At 38.3% G+C, this 22,362-nt stretch overlaps 1 protein-coding gene across 2 annotated transcripts; it reads left to right on the top strand.

Moving 5' to 3' along the window:
- Nucleotides 1-8,591: 8,591 nt before the first annotated feature.
- On the top strand, nt 8,592-22,268 carry anxa13 (annexin A13). Of its 2 annotated transcripts, none has more exons than XM_078280748.1 (11): nt 8,592-8,738; nt 10,188-10,263; nt 10,373-10,467; nt 10,603-10,770; nt 10,938-10,971; nt 14,717-14,796; nt 15,033-15,101; nt 15,182-15,283; nt 19,274-19,349; nt 19,643-19,755; nt 20,875-22,268. In XM_078280748.1, the coding sequence occupies exons 1-11, from the start codon at nt 8,724-8,726 to the stop codon at nt 20,992-20,994; spliced, it is 948 nt and encodes a 315-aa protein (XP_078136874.1). In that variant the 5' UTR covers nt 8,592-8,723; the 3' UTR covers nt 20,995-22,268. The 2 variants fall into 2 exon arrangements, with proteins under 2 accessions (XP_078136874.1, XP_078136873.1); XM_078280747.1 differs by having other exon boundaries at nt 8,594-8,738; nt 10,600-10,770.
- Nucleotides 22,269-22,362: the final 94 nt, after the last annotated feature.

Genomic DNA, 22,362 nt, shown 5'->3' with positions numbered 1-22,362 from the left:
GGAAAAAGTATCGATCAGGAACCGGTATCGAAGACACAGTATTGGTATCGGTAACAGTATCGAAGAAATGTTAGCGACACCCAGCCCTAGGAGGATGTTATAGCAGCAAATGAATGCACCTGGCTTTGGAACAAGATGTTCAACAATCACACAGACTGTATAAATGCAATCACATTTGCAGGGTTTTTTCCTGACTCAAAATCGACCTTTGGGGGGTGACTACAAACAACAGCAGGCACGAGCGTTTTGCATGCAGTGAAGACAATGAGTCTTATTTGACAGAAATCTATGCATTGGCCTGTTTTTTTTACATTTTGATCAACAAAATGCATATTATACTGTAAATAAAGCCCCAATTAACAATACTGCTTGAAAAAATTATATTAATATTTAAATATTAGCGGTAAAATCATCGAGAGTCTGGTACAGCCTAGTCTCGCTTTGACAGACCCTCCTCCAAAGCGCGCTGAAGGAGGGTCTGGCTACTCAACATATCATTCAGGGATGGGAGGAAAAAATGCTCTGGTTTAATGGCATTTCTTTAAACCAATCAGTATCGTCATGGGTGGTGCTAAGCTCCGCACTGAGCCGCTGAAAAAATAGTCGTGCGAGAGAAAACTCAGATTGGACAGATGGTCTAGCTAGCTGTCTGGATTTACCCTGCAGAGATCTGAGGAGCAGTCATCAATAATCTTCATTAATCCACCAAATTTAAAATTACAACACAAAGAAAGCGGAAGGAAACGGAGACTACATGCATCCGGCGGAATTTCCTGCAGCACCGGAGCAATCCCGGAAGTGGAACGCGAAGGATATAGACTAGGTACAGCCTGACTTTGGACGGTAAAACTGAGATTAGCATTCCTATTCAAGTGTATGTTCTGATTGTTTAACAGTTGTTGGGTAAAAAGATTTGAATTGCTATTTTTTCTCAATTCTTATAATTTTAGCATCTGTGGTACTTTGGTGCTTGCTAAAACCTCTTTGGGGGGTGCCAAAAATTCCTCTATGTAGGAAAAACCCTGCATTTGGGTGAAATGTTGGGGCGACCACATATTTTTGGCCAATAACTATGCTATAATAGGCAATTTGCTTCACATTACAACATCCTGATAAAAGTTTAAACACGTGAAATGGAAGATGAAAATCTCACCACAAGGTTCATTCAGTAGTTTCTTCTGGTGCTTTTGGTCATATTACATGATCTTCATCAGCAGATGAAGTTTGCCCTGTTGTCATGAAATTGTAGATGTTCAAATTTCCATTTTTTTGGGAAAATGTAGATGTTCTAGTTATTATTTTAAGAAATCCTGAGGAAGATCTTTTAATATGATCGAAAGCCACTTTATAAAACTTCATTCAATCATTTACTCAAGCGCTGTCAAGAATGAACTTATGAACTCAACATGTGAATTAGTATGAGCTGTCAATACACTTTACAGATGCAACTGCTTCAATCATGGACTACAAATATGCACAATGACTGTAAATAAGCTTGCGTGAACATAAAATGATGAAGAATATAATTCCAGTGTGGGTAAAACAGTGAGAACGTAATGAATACACAGTCAGTATTATGCAGAATATAACAATGAAATACCTACCAGTGTTATATTTGGTCTGTGTTTTAACTTGAAATAAAGAAGACACCTGTCTTCTTTATTTTTTGGTTAAAGGAGAACAGAGATGAGATTAAATCCACATTACAGATCACTGAAGTAGTTATATCATCAGGCTGACTTGCCTTTATGAAAGTACAACTCCACACATACACACACACACCTCCACTCACGGGAAGCATGAAGATGAGTCAGCCTCATAGTACAACTTATTATGAGTACGCTTCACTACAGTGGGAGCCAAATGGATAACTCATAGAAAGGCTTTTTTGGAGGAGACCGTCTGGGTTACGAAATAGATTTATTGATTCATGTTATGCGAAACCCTGCTTTCTCTGGACCATGCGATTAAAACATATTTCACCAAAGATGGAATTTAGCTTCAAATCATATTGTGTTCAGAAAGGGCTTGAATTTCACAATATACCAAAAAGAGTGGATGACAGAGAAAGACAAGGATCAAACATAATGCTGTAGTTTACACTGGATACTATTGTGGCTGTAACTAACACTTATATTCATTATTAAATTAATCTTAATGTTATTGTTTGTCTATTCAATATCAGAAACAAGTTTCAGTGACAACCTCAAAGTGCATGTTTTGTCCAACAGCTGTCCAAAACCAAACAATATTGTATTTACAATGGGGAAAAAAAGCAGCAATCCTCACATTTGAGAGGCCTTTAACCAGAGTTTGTTTTGCTTGATAAATGACTTAAATGATGAATCAATTGATTTGTCAAAATTGGCACTTATTATTTAGCTGTTGACTGGCTAATCTATTAATTGTCTTAGCTCTAGATATTCTCACACATACAAGGGTATACACAATGTCAAAATATATAACAACACCTAATATCCGATAATTTCGGTTAGGTTTTACTTTTTCCTGTTTATTCTTTTTCCTCAGCTCCTCTGCCGTTACTAACACTCACAGGGACTGTAAGTCTGGCAAGCACTGACCCCAGGAGGCCCTCTTCAGTCCATGCATCAATCACTGTATGTTTTATAGCACAAATTGCTGCTGTTTCTTTTTTTCTAGATGATAAGTGTTAACAAATCCAACAAAAAGCCCAAACCACAATGTGTTAGTCCGTCTCTCAATACTTTCTGACTTTCCCAGCCAGTCAAAAACATTGGTTCCTACTGAAGATAATTATATATATTTTCCTAAAACAGCTGGGCGCTGTGGTCTTTTATTTATTTATTTATTTATTTATTTTGAAAACATTACTCAAACAAGAGTGAATCATGCTCTTGTTAGGGACTATTTTTTGGAAGAGGATTAATAAGCATTTTGTGCCTGGCACTAGGACGGTGTATGTGGGATTGACCCAGAATAAACTATAGTGGCAGTGTTCATCCTAATGAAGGATGATGTCATCCATTTATACTTTATACTGTGAACTTTTGCAAATTTCTGCACAAAATACCACTTCTAAAAAAAACAGCACAGCTCTTTTTATTCAGATATATTGTACATGTTTTTTTTAATATATTTTCTTTTTTATATTTTTGTTGTAATTTTGTTCTATATATGTCTCTTGATTTTTTTGCATCACTTGCTTGTATTGTTAATTTCATTTTCTCTCACGTTGTTATGCACCAAAGCACAAAGCAAATTCCTTGTATGTGAAAACCTACTTGATAAACCGGATTCTGATTCTGATCCAGTGCAACAGTGCAGCTCACTGATGTTTTTTTTTTTTTTGATTAGTTTTTGGACAACAATGGAGCTCTACGGCACAGATGAATAAGATATATCAGGCTACACAGGCAACACTTGTTAGTAGGATCAATTCATTGCTGGTTTTGTCTTTTCATGGGATTTGTTGGCAATAATAAAAATATTTATATTTTTGGAAAGTTTAAACTGTTGTTAGTCAATATGACCACTAGATGGAGGTGTTGATCCATGTTCAGCTGGGATTAGAACACAACATTAACTTAGACAGTAGCAAACAGGTGGTGCTGAGAGTCTGTTTCTTCCAGGGAAAAGCTTCAGTATCAGCTGCTCAACAGCAAGAAGCCCAAAGATTGAACGGGAGGTCGGCTAGCATCACCAGAGAGGTCACTATATCATCTTTCCTCTGCATAAAGAAACCAGACATTACTAAACTTGCTTTCTAACAATGTGCCTGTGTCACATTTGTTTCATGCACTTTTTAGGAAAACAAAAGTCAGTATTACAGAGACCTTAGCCGGCAGGTAGAGGAGAAGAAACAGCAGTTGGAAAGGGAGAGAAGTAGAAATGCAGTTGAAGAACAAAAGGTTACTTTATAACAAAAAGAATGTAATAAAGTGTAAATTAGGCCTCTGTTCTTTCACAATAAGATTGATGGTAGATTACTTGTGTGTTTATTAATGGTGTCACAATTCTCCTGCCATCTGCAGCACATTGACACCATGCAGCACACCATCTGGGGGATGCCAGGATGTGGCGCCCCAAACTACTACCTGGGCTCAGTGAAACGGACCAAAAGCCTCTGCGACGCCGGGATTTTACCCCAGGAGCAGGTAAACAATGCACCGTCTATCTGCAGAGCATTGTTTCATGCAACAAAAGCCTAGTGTACTCAGAAGGTCTCCTGATTGCACTGGCTTTGACAGAAAAGCAACTGAAAGAGAGTCTAGCAGCCACGCGAATCCTTCTGTAACAATGAGGATTGTGGTGCTGTTAACATCGTGCACAGTACTGCCTCTGTAGTCATTTAGGATGGAAACAGCAGCACAGTTCTCTTGACAAGAATTGTTTCTTTACTTTTGCTCCCATTGAGACTTGAGTCTCATGCAGAGTCTTGCCGCCCAAAAATGTTTTTGTAAGTAAAACTCCGTTCTGACCTCCTTTCCACACATTGCATTCGTCTTGTAGCAGCTGAAACTCAAACCTCTGTCTGTGGTTCTTAACAGTAGGAGCTGTTCAGGCTCTAAACAGGTTGTGTTTGAGGTCTAAACATGAGTCTGGGTTTTCAGCCAGCATCACATTACAGCCTGTTTCTTTGGCCGGCGCATCTGAATGCTGTCTTTGTTTCCAGACCCGTGATAAAGGTTTCAGTGGGACCCCCTTCCACCGCCCGTGAAATGAAGACCATAACATCCCCAATCCGAGACCACTGAGAGCTACGGAGCAGCCAGGCAAATAACACTCTCTGACTTTTGTCTTCAAGTAATGTTAGCTTTGCAGCCATAGAGATATTTGGGCTGTTTCAGCAGCAAATTCTGATGGTGGCAAAGAATAACAGAATGTCAATAAACTCAGACCGAGAGAACAGAAACATGTAGGGTATGAACAACTCGAGAACATGAAACAAGGTGCGTGTCTTGCTGCATGCACAGGTGCCTGCAACAGCAACATTTTCCACTTTGCATACCAAGAATGGACTTGAGGCCTGCATTGATTCTTCTCGGGGAGTGTGATAGTGTGAGAGTGATTTAAGCATAGATATAAAACAGTGGATTTAAGTCCCTCAGGGCAAGTCAACTCACAGTTTGCGTGCAGGCGTACTCAGTGATTTAGTATTACTGTATACTTCCATTTAGCTGGGGGACTTAGAAAAGACAGATTTAAATAAGAATGGTCAAAATCAAAGCAGCAAAAGAGGCTGAAATATCCTGACTTTTAGTCTTTAGTATGAGTCAAGCTCCAAAAACACTGGATACAATTCCCATAATGCAAGTCAACAGCATCAAAGTCAAGTCCTTTAATAATTGCTAGAAAGTATACAGTCTTGCAGCAGTCAAGGTCAGGTCAAGTCTTAAAGGAATAGTTTGACATTTTGGTGAGATGAGACTAGGATACCCCTCTCACATCTGTACAGTAAATGCGTAGCTAGAGGCAGCACCAGGTTAGCAAATAAATAATAATAAGCATGTTCTCCAAAAATTGGAACTATTCCTTTAAATGTTATTTTGTGTGGATTATATATATATATATATATATATATATACTGCTAGAAACCGCTACTTCGTTTGAAAAGATACTTTGTCCAAAACATTTCCCTGATTGATCTTTCAGGTAATTTCCAGATAATTACATAGTGAGGAGAGATGACTCATCCTCGTCTAATTGCACGGCTTTGTTAGTGTGACGTTAGCAAGCGCTTCATTGGAACAGTTTACTCAGACTCTGCATGTATTTAGTTTTCATAGGCTAAAGGGCTTTACTGTGGAGGGCAGCAGCAGCTCTCCTCAGTGGGTGAGTAATTATGATGTAGGGCTGGTTGTAAGGGACAGTGAGATACCAATGGTTAGGCTGGCAAGGTTGGTAATTATACTGTGGAGCTCTAAATTCGGACCTCATTGGTCATTGTTGTCTCATGTAGACATTGTACACTAAAAGCAGAGAAACTATTCAACAAGTTAGAACGTTATGCACTTTTACTATTTTGTCAATTAAGGTTTGATGAAAAAGGAGTATAACAACTGTACAATCGGTTTTAAAAGGTATTTCATCAACGCGTTTCCTCCTCCGTGTCATAGAGGATCTGGAGTGTATCACTGAAATGGAAACTTTTCACCTGCATTTGCAACAGCAGCAGTTACCCAGCATTTTGCTCAAGGACACTAAAAAACGTTCTGGCTTGATCCTGTGTCATCCGGTTGAAAAAAAGGACTCTGACCACTAATCAACATGCTGTTTATAAACTGAAAATTTTGCTTATAAGGCTCAGTGGTAACTTACCAAAGCCTCCTTCACACCCAAATTATCTATCAGTGTTATAGTATATACATGTATATTATAGTATGGTCATGTTAGACCTACAAAAAGCCTTTGATACAGTCGACCATTGTGTTTTAATGTACAAATTGAAAGTCATGGGTTTTAGTGAATTATCACAGAAATGGGTGGGCTCCTATCTGGAGAATAGAACGCAAGTAGTGGACATTGGGGGGAAAAGGAAATGAAAAGGCATGGACTGTGGTGTACCTCAAGGGAGCGTTTTGGGTCCACTTTTCTTTCTGCTATATATATATATATATGACCTAAAGAACAGATTATCACTTCATTTAGGGAAAACTGAATCTATATTGTTTGGAACAAAGATACAGTTAAAGAAAGCCTCAGGTTTTAAGGTCCTACCTGGAGATACTGTAATTACTGTCAAGGAATCAATCAGTTACCTTGGATGTATGTTAGATTGCCACTTAGCTGGAGTAGGTCAGGCCCAAACGGTAATCACCAAAGTAAATTAGAGAGTCCACTTTATGGCCAGAATATCAAAGTTTTTGGATGAAAAAACAAAGCTAATTCTAGCAGGAGCTTTAATTCAGCCTTATTTTGATTATGCGTGTGGCTCATGGTACAATGGTGTCACAGGGAACCTGAAACATAGGCTTCAGACGTCTCAAAATAAATGAATAAGGCTTATTTTAGACGTCCCCATAAGAACTCATCTGGAATCTTGGTTGATGGTTGAAAGTTGAGGATCGAGTGTCTCAGATGCAGCTGGGTATGGTACATAAAATTGTTTATGGAGATGTTCCCAAATATTTTAGAAATTATTTTAATAGAGTAAATGAAGTTCATAGGTACTCCACTAGGGGTAGCTCAACAGATTTTGTACCCAGATCTAAGACCAATCTGGGCAAACAGTCTTTTCTTTATGCTGGAACTACCCTTTGGAACCAGTTACCTGGTACACTCAAGACAGTCAGAAGCATAGGCAGTTTTAAACAGGGTTTGAAAGTATGGCTTAGGTGCCAATCATAGTCATTACCTATTTTTATTGTTAATTTAATTTTTTTTATAACATGGATGAATTTGTTTAATGTATCATGAATGATTGATGTGTGATCTGCTGCCACTTGTCCTCTCCCCCAGCCCTTATAGGGACCACAATGGTAATAAGTATTTTGGCTTTATTGTGTCATCCCTGACTATTTATGTATTTTAATGTATGACACAGAGTACTGTTTCATTTTTTTAAATTATATTTCTTGTGGTCAAATAAAATCAATCAATCAATCTAATCAATCAATCTTACTAATATACAGTACCTTGTAAGGATTTGTATGTAGCTTTCACAGTGGTATATTCTTAAACCACGTCCACTCTTGTAGTCAGTATAGTGGCAGAAGTATCCTTTATTTAAGTAAAAGTTATAATACAACAATGTAAAAATACTCCCTTACAAGTCAACTTGTACTGCACTGCATCTTCTGCACTATAATAAAAAAATGAAACTTGATTTTAGAAAATACTTGAAACTGTTTTCATTGAAAAGAGAGGTTATTACTCAACTATAGACTAAAATGACTTGAGAAGGGGAACAAAAAGTGATCTTATATTTTGTATGAAAAATCTTAATCTGAAAATTAACAAAATCTGTCAAATAGCCTAAGTGCAGTAAAAAAAAAAAAAAAGAGTAAACAGTAGAAGTAGCATGAAATGGAAATACTCAAGTAAAGTACTTTCAAATTGTACTTAAATACAGCACTTGTAGATTTGAACGCAGGACTTGTACTTGTAACCTAATATTTCAACGCTGTGGTACTTTTACTTGAGTAAAATATCTGAGTACTCTTTCCACCCACTGACCCTGGGATACTACAGTGATTGTGGATGGAATTTGTTATTTATTTATTTCTTTTTTATTGACAAAATGCAGTGTACAGAGAATCAGGTAAACAGTAATAGCACATGAACATCAAGTGTACAAACTTATGAAGATAAAAATAAAAACATACGAAGCAATACAAACGATGAAAAAACAGAATCATTACGTAGAAAAAATAAAAAGAGGTACATGAAAACATAAATGTACAATTAGTCAGAGGTTTCAGGGGGAAAAAGCTCTACAGTTTTCACAATTTTAATACTTTTTTTTGTTATCCAACGATCTAAAGTGACTTCAGTAGAGATTTAAATTCTATGAGAAAAGGTACAACATTAGGAGATGAATTAGAACATTTCTGCTTGTGAATTGTGGATGGAAATAGTTAACGGTGCGCAGTCTGTGGTGACGTCACATGCTGGTTTCTGCTGCCTGCTTTGGGCCCATAGACTTTTTTTGGGCCGCAGCTTGTACCAGGAGGACAAGTATCACAAACTCCGACTTTTTGTCCAACAGATCACCAGCCGCAGCCGGAAAACACATCCTCAAAATGGGCAACTGTCAAGTAGGTACCGTTGTCTGAAACAGTGTGCGCTAACAGTAAACTAGCCTACTGACGCGCCGTTATAGAAACAGAATCAGCAGTTTGGGCTTCTGCTCCAAGTGCGAGTGATAGAGTTTCGGGTTGACGGATTAAGATTTTAATCCAAAATAAACGTTAGGTTTCCGGGTTAATTTCCATTTACATATTGTTTTTATCGCTTATTTTACATCGTGGATCGGACATAACGCTTCTTTCGCCGTCAATCCCTGCGCATATCTTGTAACGTTAGCTAGGCGAATTCGTGGTTAATCTCTCATTTAAACTGAAGTCGAGAGTAATGGCGTCAGATTCACAATACTTTTGCTGTTTCTGTAAACGTCGCGAATGACACCGTGTGACAGAGCCGTGTCTGGGTTTACGCAGAGGAAAGGACCACTCCCCTGCGGAATTCATCACAACACCGTTGTGTGTGTGTGTGTGTGTGTGTGTGTGTGTGTGTGTGTGAAGATGAATGAGTAGGGCTCTCTGTGTAGAGTCCATAAGTGCAACGATGGGGGAGGGAGGGTGTCCATTTTTGTCCGATATCTGCCTTTTTGGTGCCTTTGTGTTAATGTGTACCTCTTTGGCAACTTTTATTTTAGTAAAAAAAAGCGTAACCCTTGTGTTGTCTTCCCGTCGCCCATGCAACTTTTTGTTTTTTTACGCTTTTCCTGACTCTTTTCCTGACGTTTTTAGACATAGTTAATTTTTTTTCAGCGTTCTTTTACCATTTTTTTTTCAAATGGTTCAAAATTGAATAAAACACCCAAATCCAGTAAGAACAGTGAACTGACCATTTATTTTACTTGTAAAGAGCATTTTATGGAACCAAAAAAAAACGTGGGTGGACCCACGTTTTTTTTTGTTGACAATTTGGTTGAAACAGATTTATTTTTGCTTCACAATTGTAAAGTAAAATAGATTTATTTGATTCACAATTGTAAAGTGGAAGTGCTAAACAGTACTCAAAAGCATCCAACTTCATAATAATGAAATTATTTTTTACTAGATAAAATGATTACATAACAAAGTAGTTAGGGGAGTATAGCTGATTCTGTGAAAATGTTGTTATGCTTTGACTATTAATGTACATTCTCCTTGTTATGGGACAGAAAAGTGGCATTAAACTCTTTTTTAATGCTGGGGATGGTATAGTTATTCTCAGACCCCTGTTGGCCCCAGGACAGCACTTTGGCTAATGCCGCTATTCGTGCGGCCCCCACCAAGTTTGTTTAAAGACTTCTGGCCCTGAATTCCTCAACCAAAGCATTGTGTCATCATCCTCCCCTCCCCCATCAGCCAGCTGCTCCTCCATTGCTATCATGAACCCCTCTGAATTTCATTCAGTTTGATATAATTAACTCACTTGTTATAGTAAGTTGTTTTTTTTGCTTCATATTGTATCTACATAATCTTCTGTTATTCTCCCAGCCCACTATCGTGCACTATGAGGATTTTGATGTCGTGGCTGACATTAAGGCCATCCGTAAAGCCTGCAAAGGGTTTGGTAAGTTGGAAAAGTTGAATGAGATTCTAGTAATGTCCCTGTAAGTGTTACTTGCATATTACAGTGTTTACAGTGGACTGCATCTGTCTTTGTATTGTCTTCTCTACAGGAACTGATGAGCAGGCCATCATTGACATCCTGGCAAACCGCAGCGCAGCTCAGCGTCAGGAAATTAAATCTGCCTATTTTGAAAAGTATGATGATGTGAGTGCCATTCATTAATTCACAGAATACCGTATAATCTCTACAATAACAACCTATAATTTCTTATTTGTAATATATTCTCTTTTCTTCCCCTTTCACCAATCACAATTAAATGATCTCTCTCTGTGATAGGAGTTGGTGGATGTTTTGAAAAAAGAATTGTCTGGGAACTTTGAGAATGCCATCCTTGCCATGCTGGACCCGCCCGTCATCTTCGCTGTGAAGGAGCTGAGGAAGGCCATGAAGGGCGCAGGCACTGATGAAGACGTCCTGGTGGAGATCCTCTGCACCGCCACCAACGCTGTCAGTCAAAAGCATCACATTAAATCAGGAGTTATAACCTCAACAATCTGTGTGCCGTCATGTTCAGATGATTTTATCTTTGACATATAAACAACTACATAAGTTTTATATATGTATATTTATGCAGAATATTCTAACTTTGTATTCACTGTAATTGTTTCACACAGGACATTGCCATGTTCAAGGAATGCTACTTTCAAGGTAAGCCAATGTGCAAAATATTTTTTTATTACTGCATACATTTCTTGACATCTCACCCACTGTTGCTAAATGTCACTATTTCCCTTTCTTGTATTATGAACCCTGGAGGAAATGGCTAAGGGTGACTCATTTGCATCCATAAATACTGTAGCCTACTATTCTTCTTGTTCCTTTACAGTAACACTTTGTTTAGTCAAGGCCCATCCTGCCGCAACTTCCTGTTCACTGTGATAGAGTGTTGATAGCTGATTATATTTAACAACATCTTCTATCAGTACTCAAGGGTTTCGTAGCCTTTAGCCATGTGTGAAAGGAGTGCTAGCATATATTTGCTAGCTTCTTGCAAATATATTCCAAACATAATAGTTTCTCACTGTCACTTTCTAGTAAGGCATTGTAAGGTTAATAATTAAATAAGTGACTGACTGGGGAAAAGATACTTTAGGTGCCTGTGCTTGCAACATAGTGAGCTTATTAGGTTGTCAGCTGGTTGTCGTTAGCTTGTTGTTTGCTAGGGTGAGCTAGCTACAGAGGTTTGGTTAGCTAGCCTAGTATTAGCTGATGGTAACTTCCTGCTCATTATGATACCAGTGCAGATAGCCTATTATATTTACCAACATCTTCTCAAATTACTCAAGGTTTTTTTTAAAACTTTTTTCCTTAGCATGTTTTCTTCACTTTAAAAACTCTTATTTTTCATTCTATTTAAATTACCATGGAATGAAGTCTAGTGTATGCTTTGTGTTGGCTAAGTAATTAGCTCTTTGGTCGGGTGAGAATAGGATTTAAAGCATTAAAACAACATTTAGCATTGATAAGTTAATAATCGATAAATGTGTTGATTTTTATTTAAAAGTTACTGTCTCCAGACAAGTACAAATCAGGAAACAGCGTGACTGAAAGAGGATGGGCTAATGGACAACAACTTAGAGTTTAGGCAAGAGTGCAGAAAAAAACACAAAAATGGCCAAAAGGGAGAACAATTTAAATGTTGTGTATATATACACATGATCTAATAAGACATACATAAAATAATTAGGCAAAACACATATAGGCTGTTCATCTACTTTAACACATTACATCTGACCACCTCATGTTCCATGTTCTAAGAAGCCAGTTATCCACCTTTAAACATGACTGAGCCTCTGACATGGAAGATTACTGTGAGAGAAGGGGACTTTCACAAGCATGTTTAAGGCTTAAGCATGGAATAACTACAAAATAAAAACCTCAGTAGACAAAACATATCATTAAAACTTGTGTGTGACAAATATATGGCATAATCTAAGCTTTGTCTAGGAAGTGATTAGCAAACTCTGAGTAGCAAACTCAGATTTATATGTATATTATTTTTAAATTACGCATGGAAATATACATAAAAAAATTGTTGCATCGAGATCCATCGATAATCGGTTTAGAATCGAATCGTGAGGTGCGGTGAGGTATGGTAATGAATGGTAATGAATCATTTATAAATCCTATTATGGACCAGTAACAACCATTCACAATATGGCAACCGTTGGTTTGTCATGCTGTGAATCTCTTTGGCTGGTTGTGTAACCTCCTCCACTATACTCATACTTTATTTAGCTATAAAAAATAAATACATAAATGATTTATTAGCCATGAATGAAGCCATACAGTACAACATTTTATTGGTACCAGCTTTTCTAACATAATATTACATGTATATATTGCATTTCTGTGGCAATTTATAGCTGTTTATTATTACCAAGGATAACTAGGCACTTGCATCACTCTGTCTGGGTTGTATTCACTATAATGACCGCCTCACTCTACATTATCCCTCTTTATTACACGGCTACTTACCAAATAAATCAATAATTTGACACAAAATATTGATTAAAAAAGGATTTTGTGGATTTAAAAAATATTCTATTGCTTCTGCTAAAGAAAACAGTCAGTTCCGCCTTGGCATCAGACTAGTGTCTGTGCAGACCTCGAGCTCCCCTAAAGCCACGGTCTGACATTTTATCCCTCCTTACGGGCTGTGGTAATATCTGTATATTTTATCATCACAATGAGTCGGGCTGTGATGGGGTGCTGCCTGCTATCGCTAGCTAGGCGGACAACTTCCTTCAACCAGCTTGCTGTTTCAATCACTATGGGTTGACACAACCTGAGGCGTTGTTAAGTGAGCTAGCGGGCTATCAAGGCTGCTCTTGTTGTCGTTAATAATTCACATTAAACTGAACATTTCCATTGATGGTAAAGTGAGACGAGGTGAATGGGAGTTCTTTGGGAATATTTATGTTGACGTTTCTGTCCTCATTCATCTTGTTTCCTTTTTGCACAAGCGCTGCAGTTGACACACCTGTAAACACAATGTTGCAATGTAACTAAATAACGTTGTTGTCCCTACGCCTGAAATTACTGCGTAGCGATCATAGACTGTATACAAAGATGTAGCGATAGACACTCACCAGATCTGCTGCCTTGCCTGGATTGGAGGACAGGATCTTGATCCTATAGTTTAGATTCTCTGCCCGAGCCTGAACCCGAACTTGACGATATTTACCACCACTATCCTCGGGCCGGGCCAGGCCCTTGATCAAGCATTTGTGTTTTTTTAATCATTACTTTATTAGCCTATTTGGGTGGAGAGAAAGCTATGCCTCTTCAGCTTCTCCCGTAGCTCTGGGTGTATGTCCTGCACTGACTTGAGTGTGAGGTAAACTGTGCTAAATTGTGTCTCCCCCATCTATAGCACTGTCATCGATAATTGCGCAACCAGGCCCGATTCTCACGAGTCCTTTAACAGCAGATATGGTCTCTCCTATAGCCTACCCAGCGCGTTGTCGGCCAGTGCTTCGGCATGCAGACTGTGGCGAAGGACAGTATTAATTAGGTGATCGAGACAGGAAAGTCTCCTATATGGTTCCAGGGCTTTGATTATGTTGCTGCCTTGATCTGTTACCCACACTATTCGGCTGAGGGAGCTAGGGTCGAGTTTTTTTTTTTGTTTGTTACGTTTCTTCATTCGGATCCATTTGCGATCCATTCCATTCTGAATAAACAAACAACGCAGTTTACATGCTTCATCCTTGTTGCATTATTCATTATGATAATTCTAAACAGATTTCTGTAGTTCAAACAACTCAGAATTGTAGTTGAGAACGTCAGCTATAACGGCCCACGTATTACACATAATTACAGTTAATGTGTCGGGCCGGGCTCGGACACAACGTGCACGGGCTCGGGTAGGGTCGGGCTTCATTTTTTTGGGCCCGATCTAAGCTTTACTTGCTCCACGTTTCCCCACTTTTTGCCACAGCTGATAAATTACCCAGACGTCTTTCAGCTGATTGATGGCTGTCCTCCAGAGTGATCAGAACTGCGTCCATGGCGACGCTCTGCTATGCATGGCAACGGTCTGTTATACTTAGCAGCACGTCTGTTATAAAGAATTAGCACACCGCAGAATGGGGTTGGACTCAACCAAGCCATATAATCAGTCAGTCATCAGTCATAAATTCTTGCTTGGTCTTGGACGGAATAGTGGCAACACTACAAGTATGACACCGACCAGCCCCCAGACCAAATATTGCGTGTTGTTGTCAAGATCAGGGAAAAATGATACACTCATTACAGATTTAAAAACAGACTGGATGTGACAAACTTGTATCAGATGGTACAAGAGTATCTAGTTGTGAGCTTCTGCTTTAAATACTGAGACGTGAAATAAACTGTGTCATTTGTCCTTTTATTTTGTTTACATTTTTAGTGCATGAGCGTGACCTTGAAGCAGATATAGAGGGAGACACAAGCGGGGATGTAAGAAATCTGCTGACAGCTCTGTTGCAGGTAAGTGGCCTTGAGTTTCTACTCTACTCATGTAACTAAATTCCTCCCATCTGGTGTTGGACTGAAATCGAGCTCACTTTCGCTGTGCCCAGTCATTCCCTATGAACACTCACACACACTGGCCACAATCCAGACACCCTGTCACGAGAGCGTGTCTGGATTGTGGCTTCAGTTGCTTCAGCAGAACAGAAAGTCCTCACTACACAGCAAAGGTCATCTTACTTTTCGTCTTCCAGGGCAACAGAGATGAGAGTTACGAGGTGGATGAGGAATTGGCTGAACAAGATGCTACCTGCCTGTTTGAGGTAATGTTTCAATGTAATAATGAACTCATAGCAGATTCATTCATCCTGAACAGTGTTAATATTTGCTGTATGTGATGCAGGCTGGAGAGGGTCGTTTTGGGACAGATGAGTCCACTTTCAGCTACATCCTGGCCTCCAGAAATTACCTGCAGCTCCAGGCCACCTTCAAGATATATGAGCAGGTAGGTTTGGGTGTTACACTGTCCATAGATAGACTGACTGTTTACATCTTGCACACATGTGCAGAAGCACATGCCCCAGTCACACTGGGGCATGTGACTGTGACTTCCTCTACTGCAGGGAGCCCCTGCAGGCCCTCCTTGTCAGTTACTGCCTACTATCGCCTTGTCACCTTCTATAAAAAAACACCTCATGAGCTGCTCCGATCATCACGGAGCTTGTCTAATGTTAGAGCATGACTCACTTAAGAACAAACCCTACACAAGTCAGGGAACTGGTCCTCAGTTCAACAGGGCAATCCATTTTTATACCCCCACCTCCATTATCATTCCCACAAGAATTACAAACATCCGAGGACATCATCACTCCCCTGGAAAGAGCGAGAGATTTAGCGGCAATCTTCAAAAATCGCTATAAATGCCGTCAATTGCCAGTTGATAAGTCCACTAGTTTTGAGGTGCACGCATTTAAGGTTTGTCCTGCCCACTGATTTGTGCACTGGTGTATAGATCCCCCAAAGTACAATAAGGACTTTATCAATGAATTTTGGGAGTTTCTATCCTTGATTGTGTCCAACTCGGATAAGATTTTAATCCTTGGTGACTTTAATATCCACGTCTGTTGTCCATCAAAGCCTTTAGTTAGCCAGTTTCTACAACTTGTGGACTCATTCAATCTGACTCAGTCTGTCCCACACACAAACATGGTCATACACTAGATCTTGTTTTATCATTAGGTTTTCCTGTTTTAAATATTGAGCTGGATATTGCTAGTCTATCTGACCATAAACCTGTTATTTTTAATGCATCATTTTCTAATCCATTACCTAAACCTTGCTTGCCAGATCGCTACATCCGAGCACTGAACCCGTTCACTGCTAGGCAATTTTCTGATGCTTTCATAGTTTGCCCTTTTGCTAGCCCTACAGAGATAACCTCCGCCTCTCTGTCTACAGATGAGCTAGTTACTCGGTTTAATACCATTGTCACAGATGTTCTTGATATTGTTGCCCCTTTTAAACTGAAGCGACCCAAAGTCAAAGCCCAACCTTAGCTTAACAGTGAAACTCGTGCCCTTAGACAAAAGTGTAAAAAAAGCAGCGAGGAAATGGAAAAAAGATAAACTGCAAGTGTCCTGTGAGATACTGAGAGATCACCAGGTATCCTACCGCCTTGTCAAAGCATCTAAAGCAAAGCATTTTTCTGATATCATAGCTAAAAATGCACATAGCCCTAAAAAAAGATTTTGTGCAATAAATACTGCACTAAATCATGCTATTGCACTCCCTGATGCTACTTTTGAAATCACAGAACAATTTTTGAGCTTTTTTATCAACAATGTTGACACTATCAGATCTTATATTTCACCTACTGATCATGACCCTTCTAAATCAATCCTATGCCCTGCTTCTCTGAATTGTTTTGTGTAGGCCTGTCACGATAACAAATTTTTTCTGGACGAGAAATTGTCCCAGAAATTACTCCGATAAACGATAATATTGTCGTTCTGAGACCATTTCCATCTAATATAATGATAATGGTATAATAATGCAGGTACACCTTTTCAAAGATCAATAAACTTTTATTTCTAAAGAATATTTAACACTGGAACTGGAAGACATTTTAAATATCCACAATATGTCTTTGATCTCCTTTAGTATGTCGTCTTTCACGCTGTTTACAGTTGTGGAATTGCCTGAGAGAACATATGTGTGACACGTATGTTCTCCCAGGCAATTTGTACTGGCTGTCAAATGTTTGCAGCATTCGTTGAGTGTTTGTGAGATAGACTACAGACTATGTACTACATTTAACAATTATTTATTAACACTAAATATTAAATTGTTTGTACCAAAATAGTTCTGTTTTTCAGTCTTCATTTTGGTGAAGGTACAGCTACTTTTTTTCCTGCTCCTCTGCTGTCTGCAGGTCGGAGCTTCGCGGGGGCGGGCTGACACACTCACACACACACTCACACACACACACACAAACACTGGCGCCACTTTCCTGAAATCGCTTGCGAGACATAGTCCACAGTTTAAGTGGACTATAATATTATTATATTATAATATAATATTATATTATTTAAGTGAAAATAATATCTTGGGCAATTTTCAGTCTGGTTTCAGAGTACACCATAGCACAGAAACAGCACTTCTTAAAGTGCTAAATGATTTGTTGCTGTTCAGTGACGGAGGAAATTGTGCTATTTTACTCTTACTGGACCTTAGTGCTGCATTTGACACTGTTGATCATGCCTTCAGCATAGGGTAGGGATCCAGGTTGTTGCTCTACAGTGGTTCAATTCTTATTTAAAAAATAGAAACTTTTCTGTTGAAACTGGAAATATCTCCTCCTCTTTGGCAGCGATAACATGCGGTGTACCTCAAGGTTCGATTTTAGGGCCAATTTTATTCTCTTTGTACATGCTCCCATTGGGCTCCATTCTTCACAAACATATCTTATCACTGTTATACTGATGACACACAGCTGTACCTGCCTCTAAAAACAGGTGATACCAACACTTTAAAGTCCCTTTTTCACTGCCTGAAAGACATTAAGTGCTGGAGGCTAAAAACTTTCTCCAACTTAATGAGAGTAAGACAGAAGTCATGTTGTGTGTTCCCCCAAATTCAGTTGATGAACTTTCAAAAAATTTGGGGACTTTAGCCTCAAGTGTGCTCCCTTTTGCCAGAAATCTAGGTTTCATCTTTGACCCAGCATTAAAATTTGACAAACAAATCAGCTCTGTTGTCAAATGTAGCTTTTTTCATCTCAGGACTATTGCTAAACTAAAATCCTTCCTCTGTCGAAAGGATTGCTTTTTTCGTCTGCTATTTCACCACTAAATTCATTTCTGAGACTGTTTTATGCGAGAAATTAACTGGGCAGGAAATTAATATGGGCAGTTTTACAAAAATTGATGGCCAATTGCACATTTGCTCCGATATGTTGTCGGACTTGGAAGCTCCAGTCTTAGGTGACAGCCAGCTTGCGGTGGCCGGGATCGCTTGCTTACTGGTCGGCCAGTAATACTCACAGCAACCGCTGTCAGCTGGAAGTCGTTTCAGACCCTCCCACCAGCCGTTGGGCCACGCCTCCTCATTTAAATTGACACCTGTCACTTCTAAATGAAAAGCTTAATGTTAAATCGAAATGTAAAAGGTGAATCTTAAAATGTCAATGTCAAATGTAAAACGTAAAATTCAAAAGATAAAATGTCAAATTGAAAATTATAAAGGGGAAAGGCTAAAATAAAATGATTTCTTTTTTTCTATTTGAGATTTTAATTTAAGTATTTCCATTTAAGCTTTTACATTTCACATTTAATTATGGCATGATTTTTCCTAGTAGTGTAGTAAAATAATACTATTTTCAATTTGATCTTGCGTCGTTTCATCTTTCAATTTCAATTATGAATAAATATATCCTCCATACTCCTCTACTGCCGAGATCTTTAAGTCTTGTCTCAAAATACATTTTTATTCTTTGGCGGTATGGTATGATTTAGTTTAGGGACATTTGTATAGAAGTGTGTTGTTTGTATGATGTTCGTTGGGTCTATATTTTTATTGTCTTTCTTTGTTTTTATAACATAATATAACTTTGTAAAGCACTTTGTTCAGCCTAGGTTGGTTTTAAATGTGCTCTATAAATAAATTAACTTGACTTGACCTGACCTGATTTCATCTTCAGCCAGCATGTGAATTATTTGGTGTTGGTGTCTTACATGACGCTTAGGAAGTATTTTTAGTTCTCGTGCACGTGCAGACAGACTTTGCAGTGCAGGAGGCTTTCTTTGGGGCACATTACCACTTTAAGGTTTTACCAGTGACCTGACTTGACCTGACCTGATTTCATCTTCAGCCAGCATGTGAATTATTCGGTGTTGGTGTCTTACATTACGCTTAGGAAGTGTTTTTGGTTCTCGTGCACGTGCAGACAGACTTTGTGCAGTGCTTTGATTCAACTACTTTAGTTTTCTCTCCATAGCTTTCTGGAACTGAAATTCTGGATGCCATTGAGAATGAGACTTCTGGGACACTGAAGAAATGCTACATCGCTCTTGGTTAGTATGAGTTTCAAAAAGTTGAATATTAAAATGCAGTTTACTCCATCTATGAACTGAATTCAGATCTGAAATGAATTTTATTGTCCAAGAAAGATGACACAAAAAGAATAAGATGGTGGATTACTCACATTAGGTCACATTCAAATTGAAACACCCCCACAAAATCATAATGGTAAAATATAATACCACTATGAGTATAAACAATATCAGAGGAAGGAAAGTGTACAGTGATGTCTACACAGGCTGAACAGCGGTGAATGTTGATGAAAGCCTTTCTTTCCTCCCCCCAGTGAGAGTTGCTAAGAACCCGCAGCTGTACTTTGCCAGACGTTTGCACGACGCAATGAAAGGAGCGGGCACTGATGAGGACACCCTTATTCGCATCATTGTGTGTCGCTCTGAGGTAATCGCATGAAGAAATCAACGGGCGGAGTCAAACCTTCAGAGAGTTTTCTTTTCTTTTTGTGGGATAAGTTAGGTTAAAGCTTAATATCACTGAGGTTTGTTTTCTGAAACTAATTTTAGTGTAGTTTAGCTACAGATATGACATCATAGCTGAGATCTCGTACTTAACCACCACTTGAAGTTATTTGATCACTATTTAATTTATTGACTACCGGGTAACTGGGAGAAACGGGCTATGCAGAAAATCAGACAACGCGTTTACTTGCACTGTAGTAACCTTCAGTGGTGTAGTCTAATGTATTGTAGTGGGTATACTGTACTGCAGTGTTTCTCAAATGGGGGTACGTGTACCCCTAGGGATACTTTGGAGTACTGCAGGGGGTACGTGACATTTTTGCAAAAATGCTAATTTAAAAATATGTCATACATAATTCCTAAAATAATTATACTATAATAATGAACGAATTAAGTGATGGATTTTAAACATTTGAAATGTAGCATTTAAATGTTTTTATTTAAAAAAGGCTGTTGTTTAGTGAATCTATCACTGACGGCGCTGTATTCTACCTCTTTATATAGCCTTTTTTTTCTACCAAAAATGTTTTGCGCTGGGCAGGGGGTACTTGGCTTAAAAAAAGCAATTCAAAGGGGGTACACTATTGGAAAAAAGTTTGAGAAACACTGCTGTACTGTATATGTATGGGCCTATATATATATATGGGGGGGGGAGACATATCATAGTATATACTAACTTATTTAGGCTTGTAGAAGCTACTTACTGCTTGACTTTAAATTCAAATATTTTCAATACGAGATTGCACAACTACGTGTAACGATGTTTCTTTTCATCCTGCTGCACTACTGTCACAGCAATATTTTTCTTGTTTAATGTTTTGGTTATTATACATATAAATGGGAAAGTGAAATCTAGTTTCTATAATCCCCTTCCCTGATTATGAAATCTGTGTTTCTCGCACAGTGTACATAACATTTTTGTATTGCATTTCACAAAGATTTTACACAGCAAATATGCATTAGGAGAAGAAAAAAAGGGAAAATCAAAGTTCTATAAAAGGTCAAATTAAATCATGTGATATTGTTTTCTCGTTTTCAACAGTACGATTTGGAGACCATCAAAGACATGTACCTGGAGAAGTACGATGTGTCTCTGAAGGAAGCCCTGAAAGACGAGTGCAGCGGGGACTTTAAGCGCCTCCTCCTGGCCATCTGCCACTGAAAGTCTGTTAAGAGCAGGGCGGATGTGGATGACAGAGGCAGAGACAGCATGTATGTTTATACTGAGGGTGCTGCTGTTTTCTGTCTAATAAACTAATACTACACAGTCTCTATGTGACATTATGTAGAAAGCAGGAGGGTGGAAGTGATAGAACAATTAACCTGGCCCATGTCTTGTCCAAAATCTGAGTTACTGTGAATTTGGGCGGCTCTCTTTTTAAACTTTTTCCACAGGCATTAATTACAAAAATTTCCAACAAACTAGATTTACTCATTTGTCTGTGTCTGTCAATGACTGCCTATTTCTTAGTCAATTTTTAGCTCCAGTTCTTAATACTTTTACCAGTATTTTTACACAGTGATATGTCAGTTTAAGTCACTGTAAACAAGCACCAAAATTAATACATTTCCAGGAGCTGACTGTAGTCAGTGAGTGTGTAATTTATTCCAGTGGTGTGAGGCTTGATAGGATAATCGCATTGTAAACATGTTTGTATACTGGGAAAAATCATCCATGGCCTCAGTATGTCTCTGCTGCTGATTATTACCATCTTAACCAAGTATTAATACTGTTTTAGATCAAATAATTATATATTCATATATGCTTCTTTCTATATCTTTCACCCTCCAGGCCCCAAACTCAGTGACTGTTAGACTTCACTGCTGTTATAACCAATGCAATCACTCCATTTGACTTGAAACGTGCGTTTAAATGAAGGAATGTGAAAGTTTAAATTGAAGGAATCTTAGCTGGTATCATGAAGGATATGCAATGTTATGTGAATGGATTTGTATTAACTTTCTGAAATCGCAGAAGAGAATATATATTTCATCAGTTGCTTATTGAAAGATACTTTATATTGATTTACAGTATATGTTGCATTTGTATCCTCTACTACAATTAGATAAACTTGACAAATCCAAATACACCTCACCTTGTTATATATATGTATTGTTTTTGTATTTTACGACTAACACAGTAGAGTGTTTAATATATATAATTTAGTTTACTGTTCTCGGTAGGCCAGATGGTATATGAGAAGAAACATTTAACATCTAGGTAGTCTGATGTCATTTGTGTGTCTCTATAAGGCAGCTGAGATTTGTTAAAAGTACCACTATTGTAAACATTTTTGCAACAAGCTGAACTGCAGTACATGAGATAGTTACAACAAATCAACCAAAACATCAGTTGGAGTTGTCAGTGGGACTAGTGTTTCTGTCTCTAGCCTAAGAATGTTATTCTACCTGCAAATAAAGTTCTCTTTAACATCATCATGTCTGGTTTATTTGATCTCTGACTGTCTTTGACTCTGATAAAGTAATGCAAATTAAAAAAAACGTATTATATCAGTGTATATATATATAT

This window comes from Sander vitreus, chromosome 22, assembly GCF_031162955.1.
Source record: "Sander vitreus isolate 19-12246 chromosome 22, sanVit1, whole genome shotgun sequence".
Classification (NCBI taxonomy): Eukaryota; Metazoa; Chordata; class Actinopteri; order Perciformes; family Percidae; genus Sander; species Sander vitreus.
Note: the sequence above shows the minus strand (reverse complement) of the source record. Positions and strands in the feature narration are given on the sequence as shown.

What these genes read in the sequence shown, in the direction of transcription:
- anxa13 (XM_078280747.1), top strand. An exon ending in TGCTGACAGCTCTGTTGCAG is followed by an intron (nt 14,797 to 15,032) that starts GTAAGTGGCCTT and finishes TTCGTCTTCCAG; the next exon opens with GGCAACAGAGATGAGAGTTA. An exon ending in ATGCTACCTGCCTGTTTGAG is followed by an intron (nt 15,102 to 15,181) that starts GTAATGTTTCAA and finishes TATGTGATGCAG; the next exon opens with GCTGGAGAGGGTCGTTTTGG.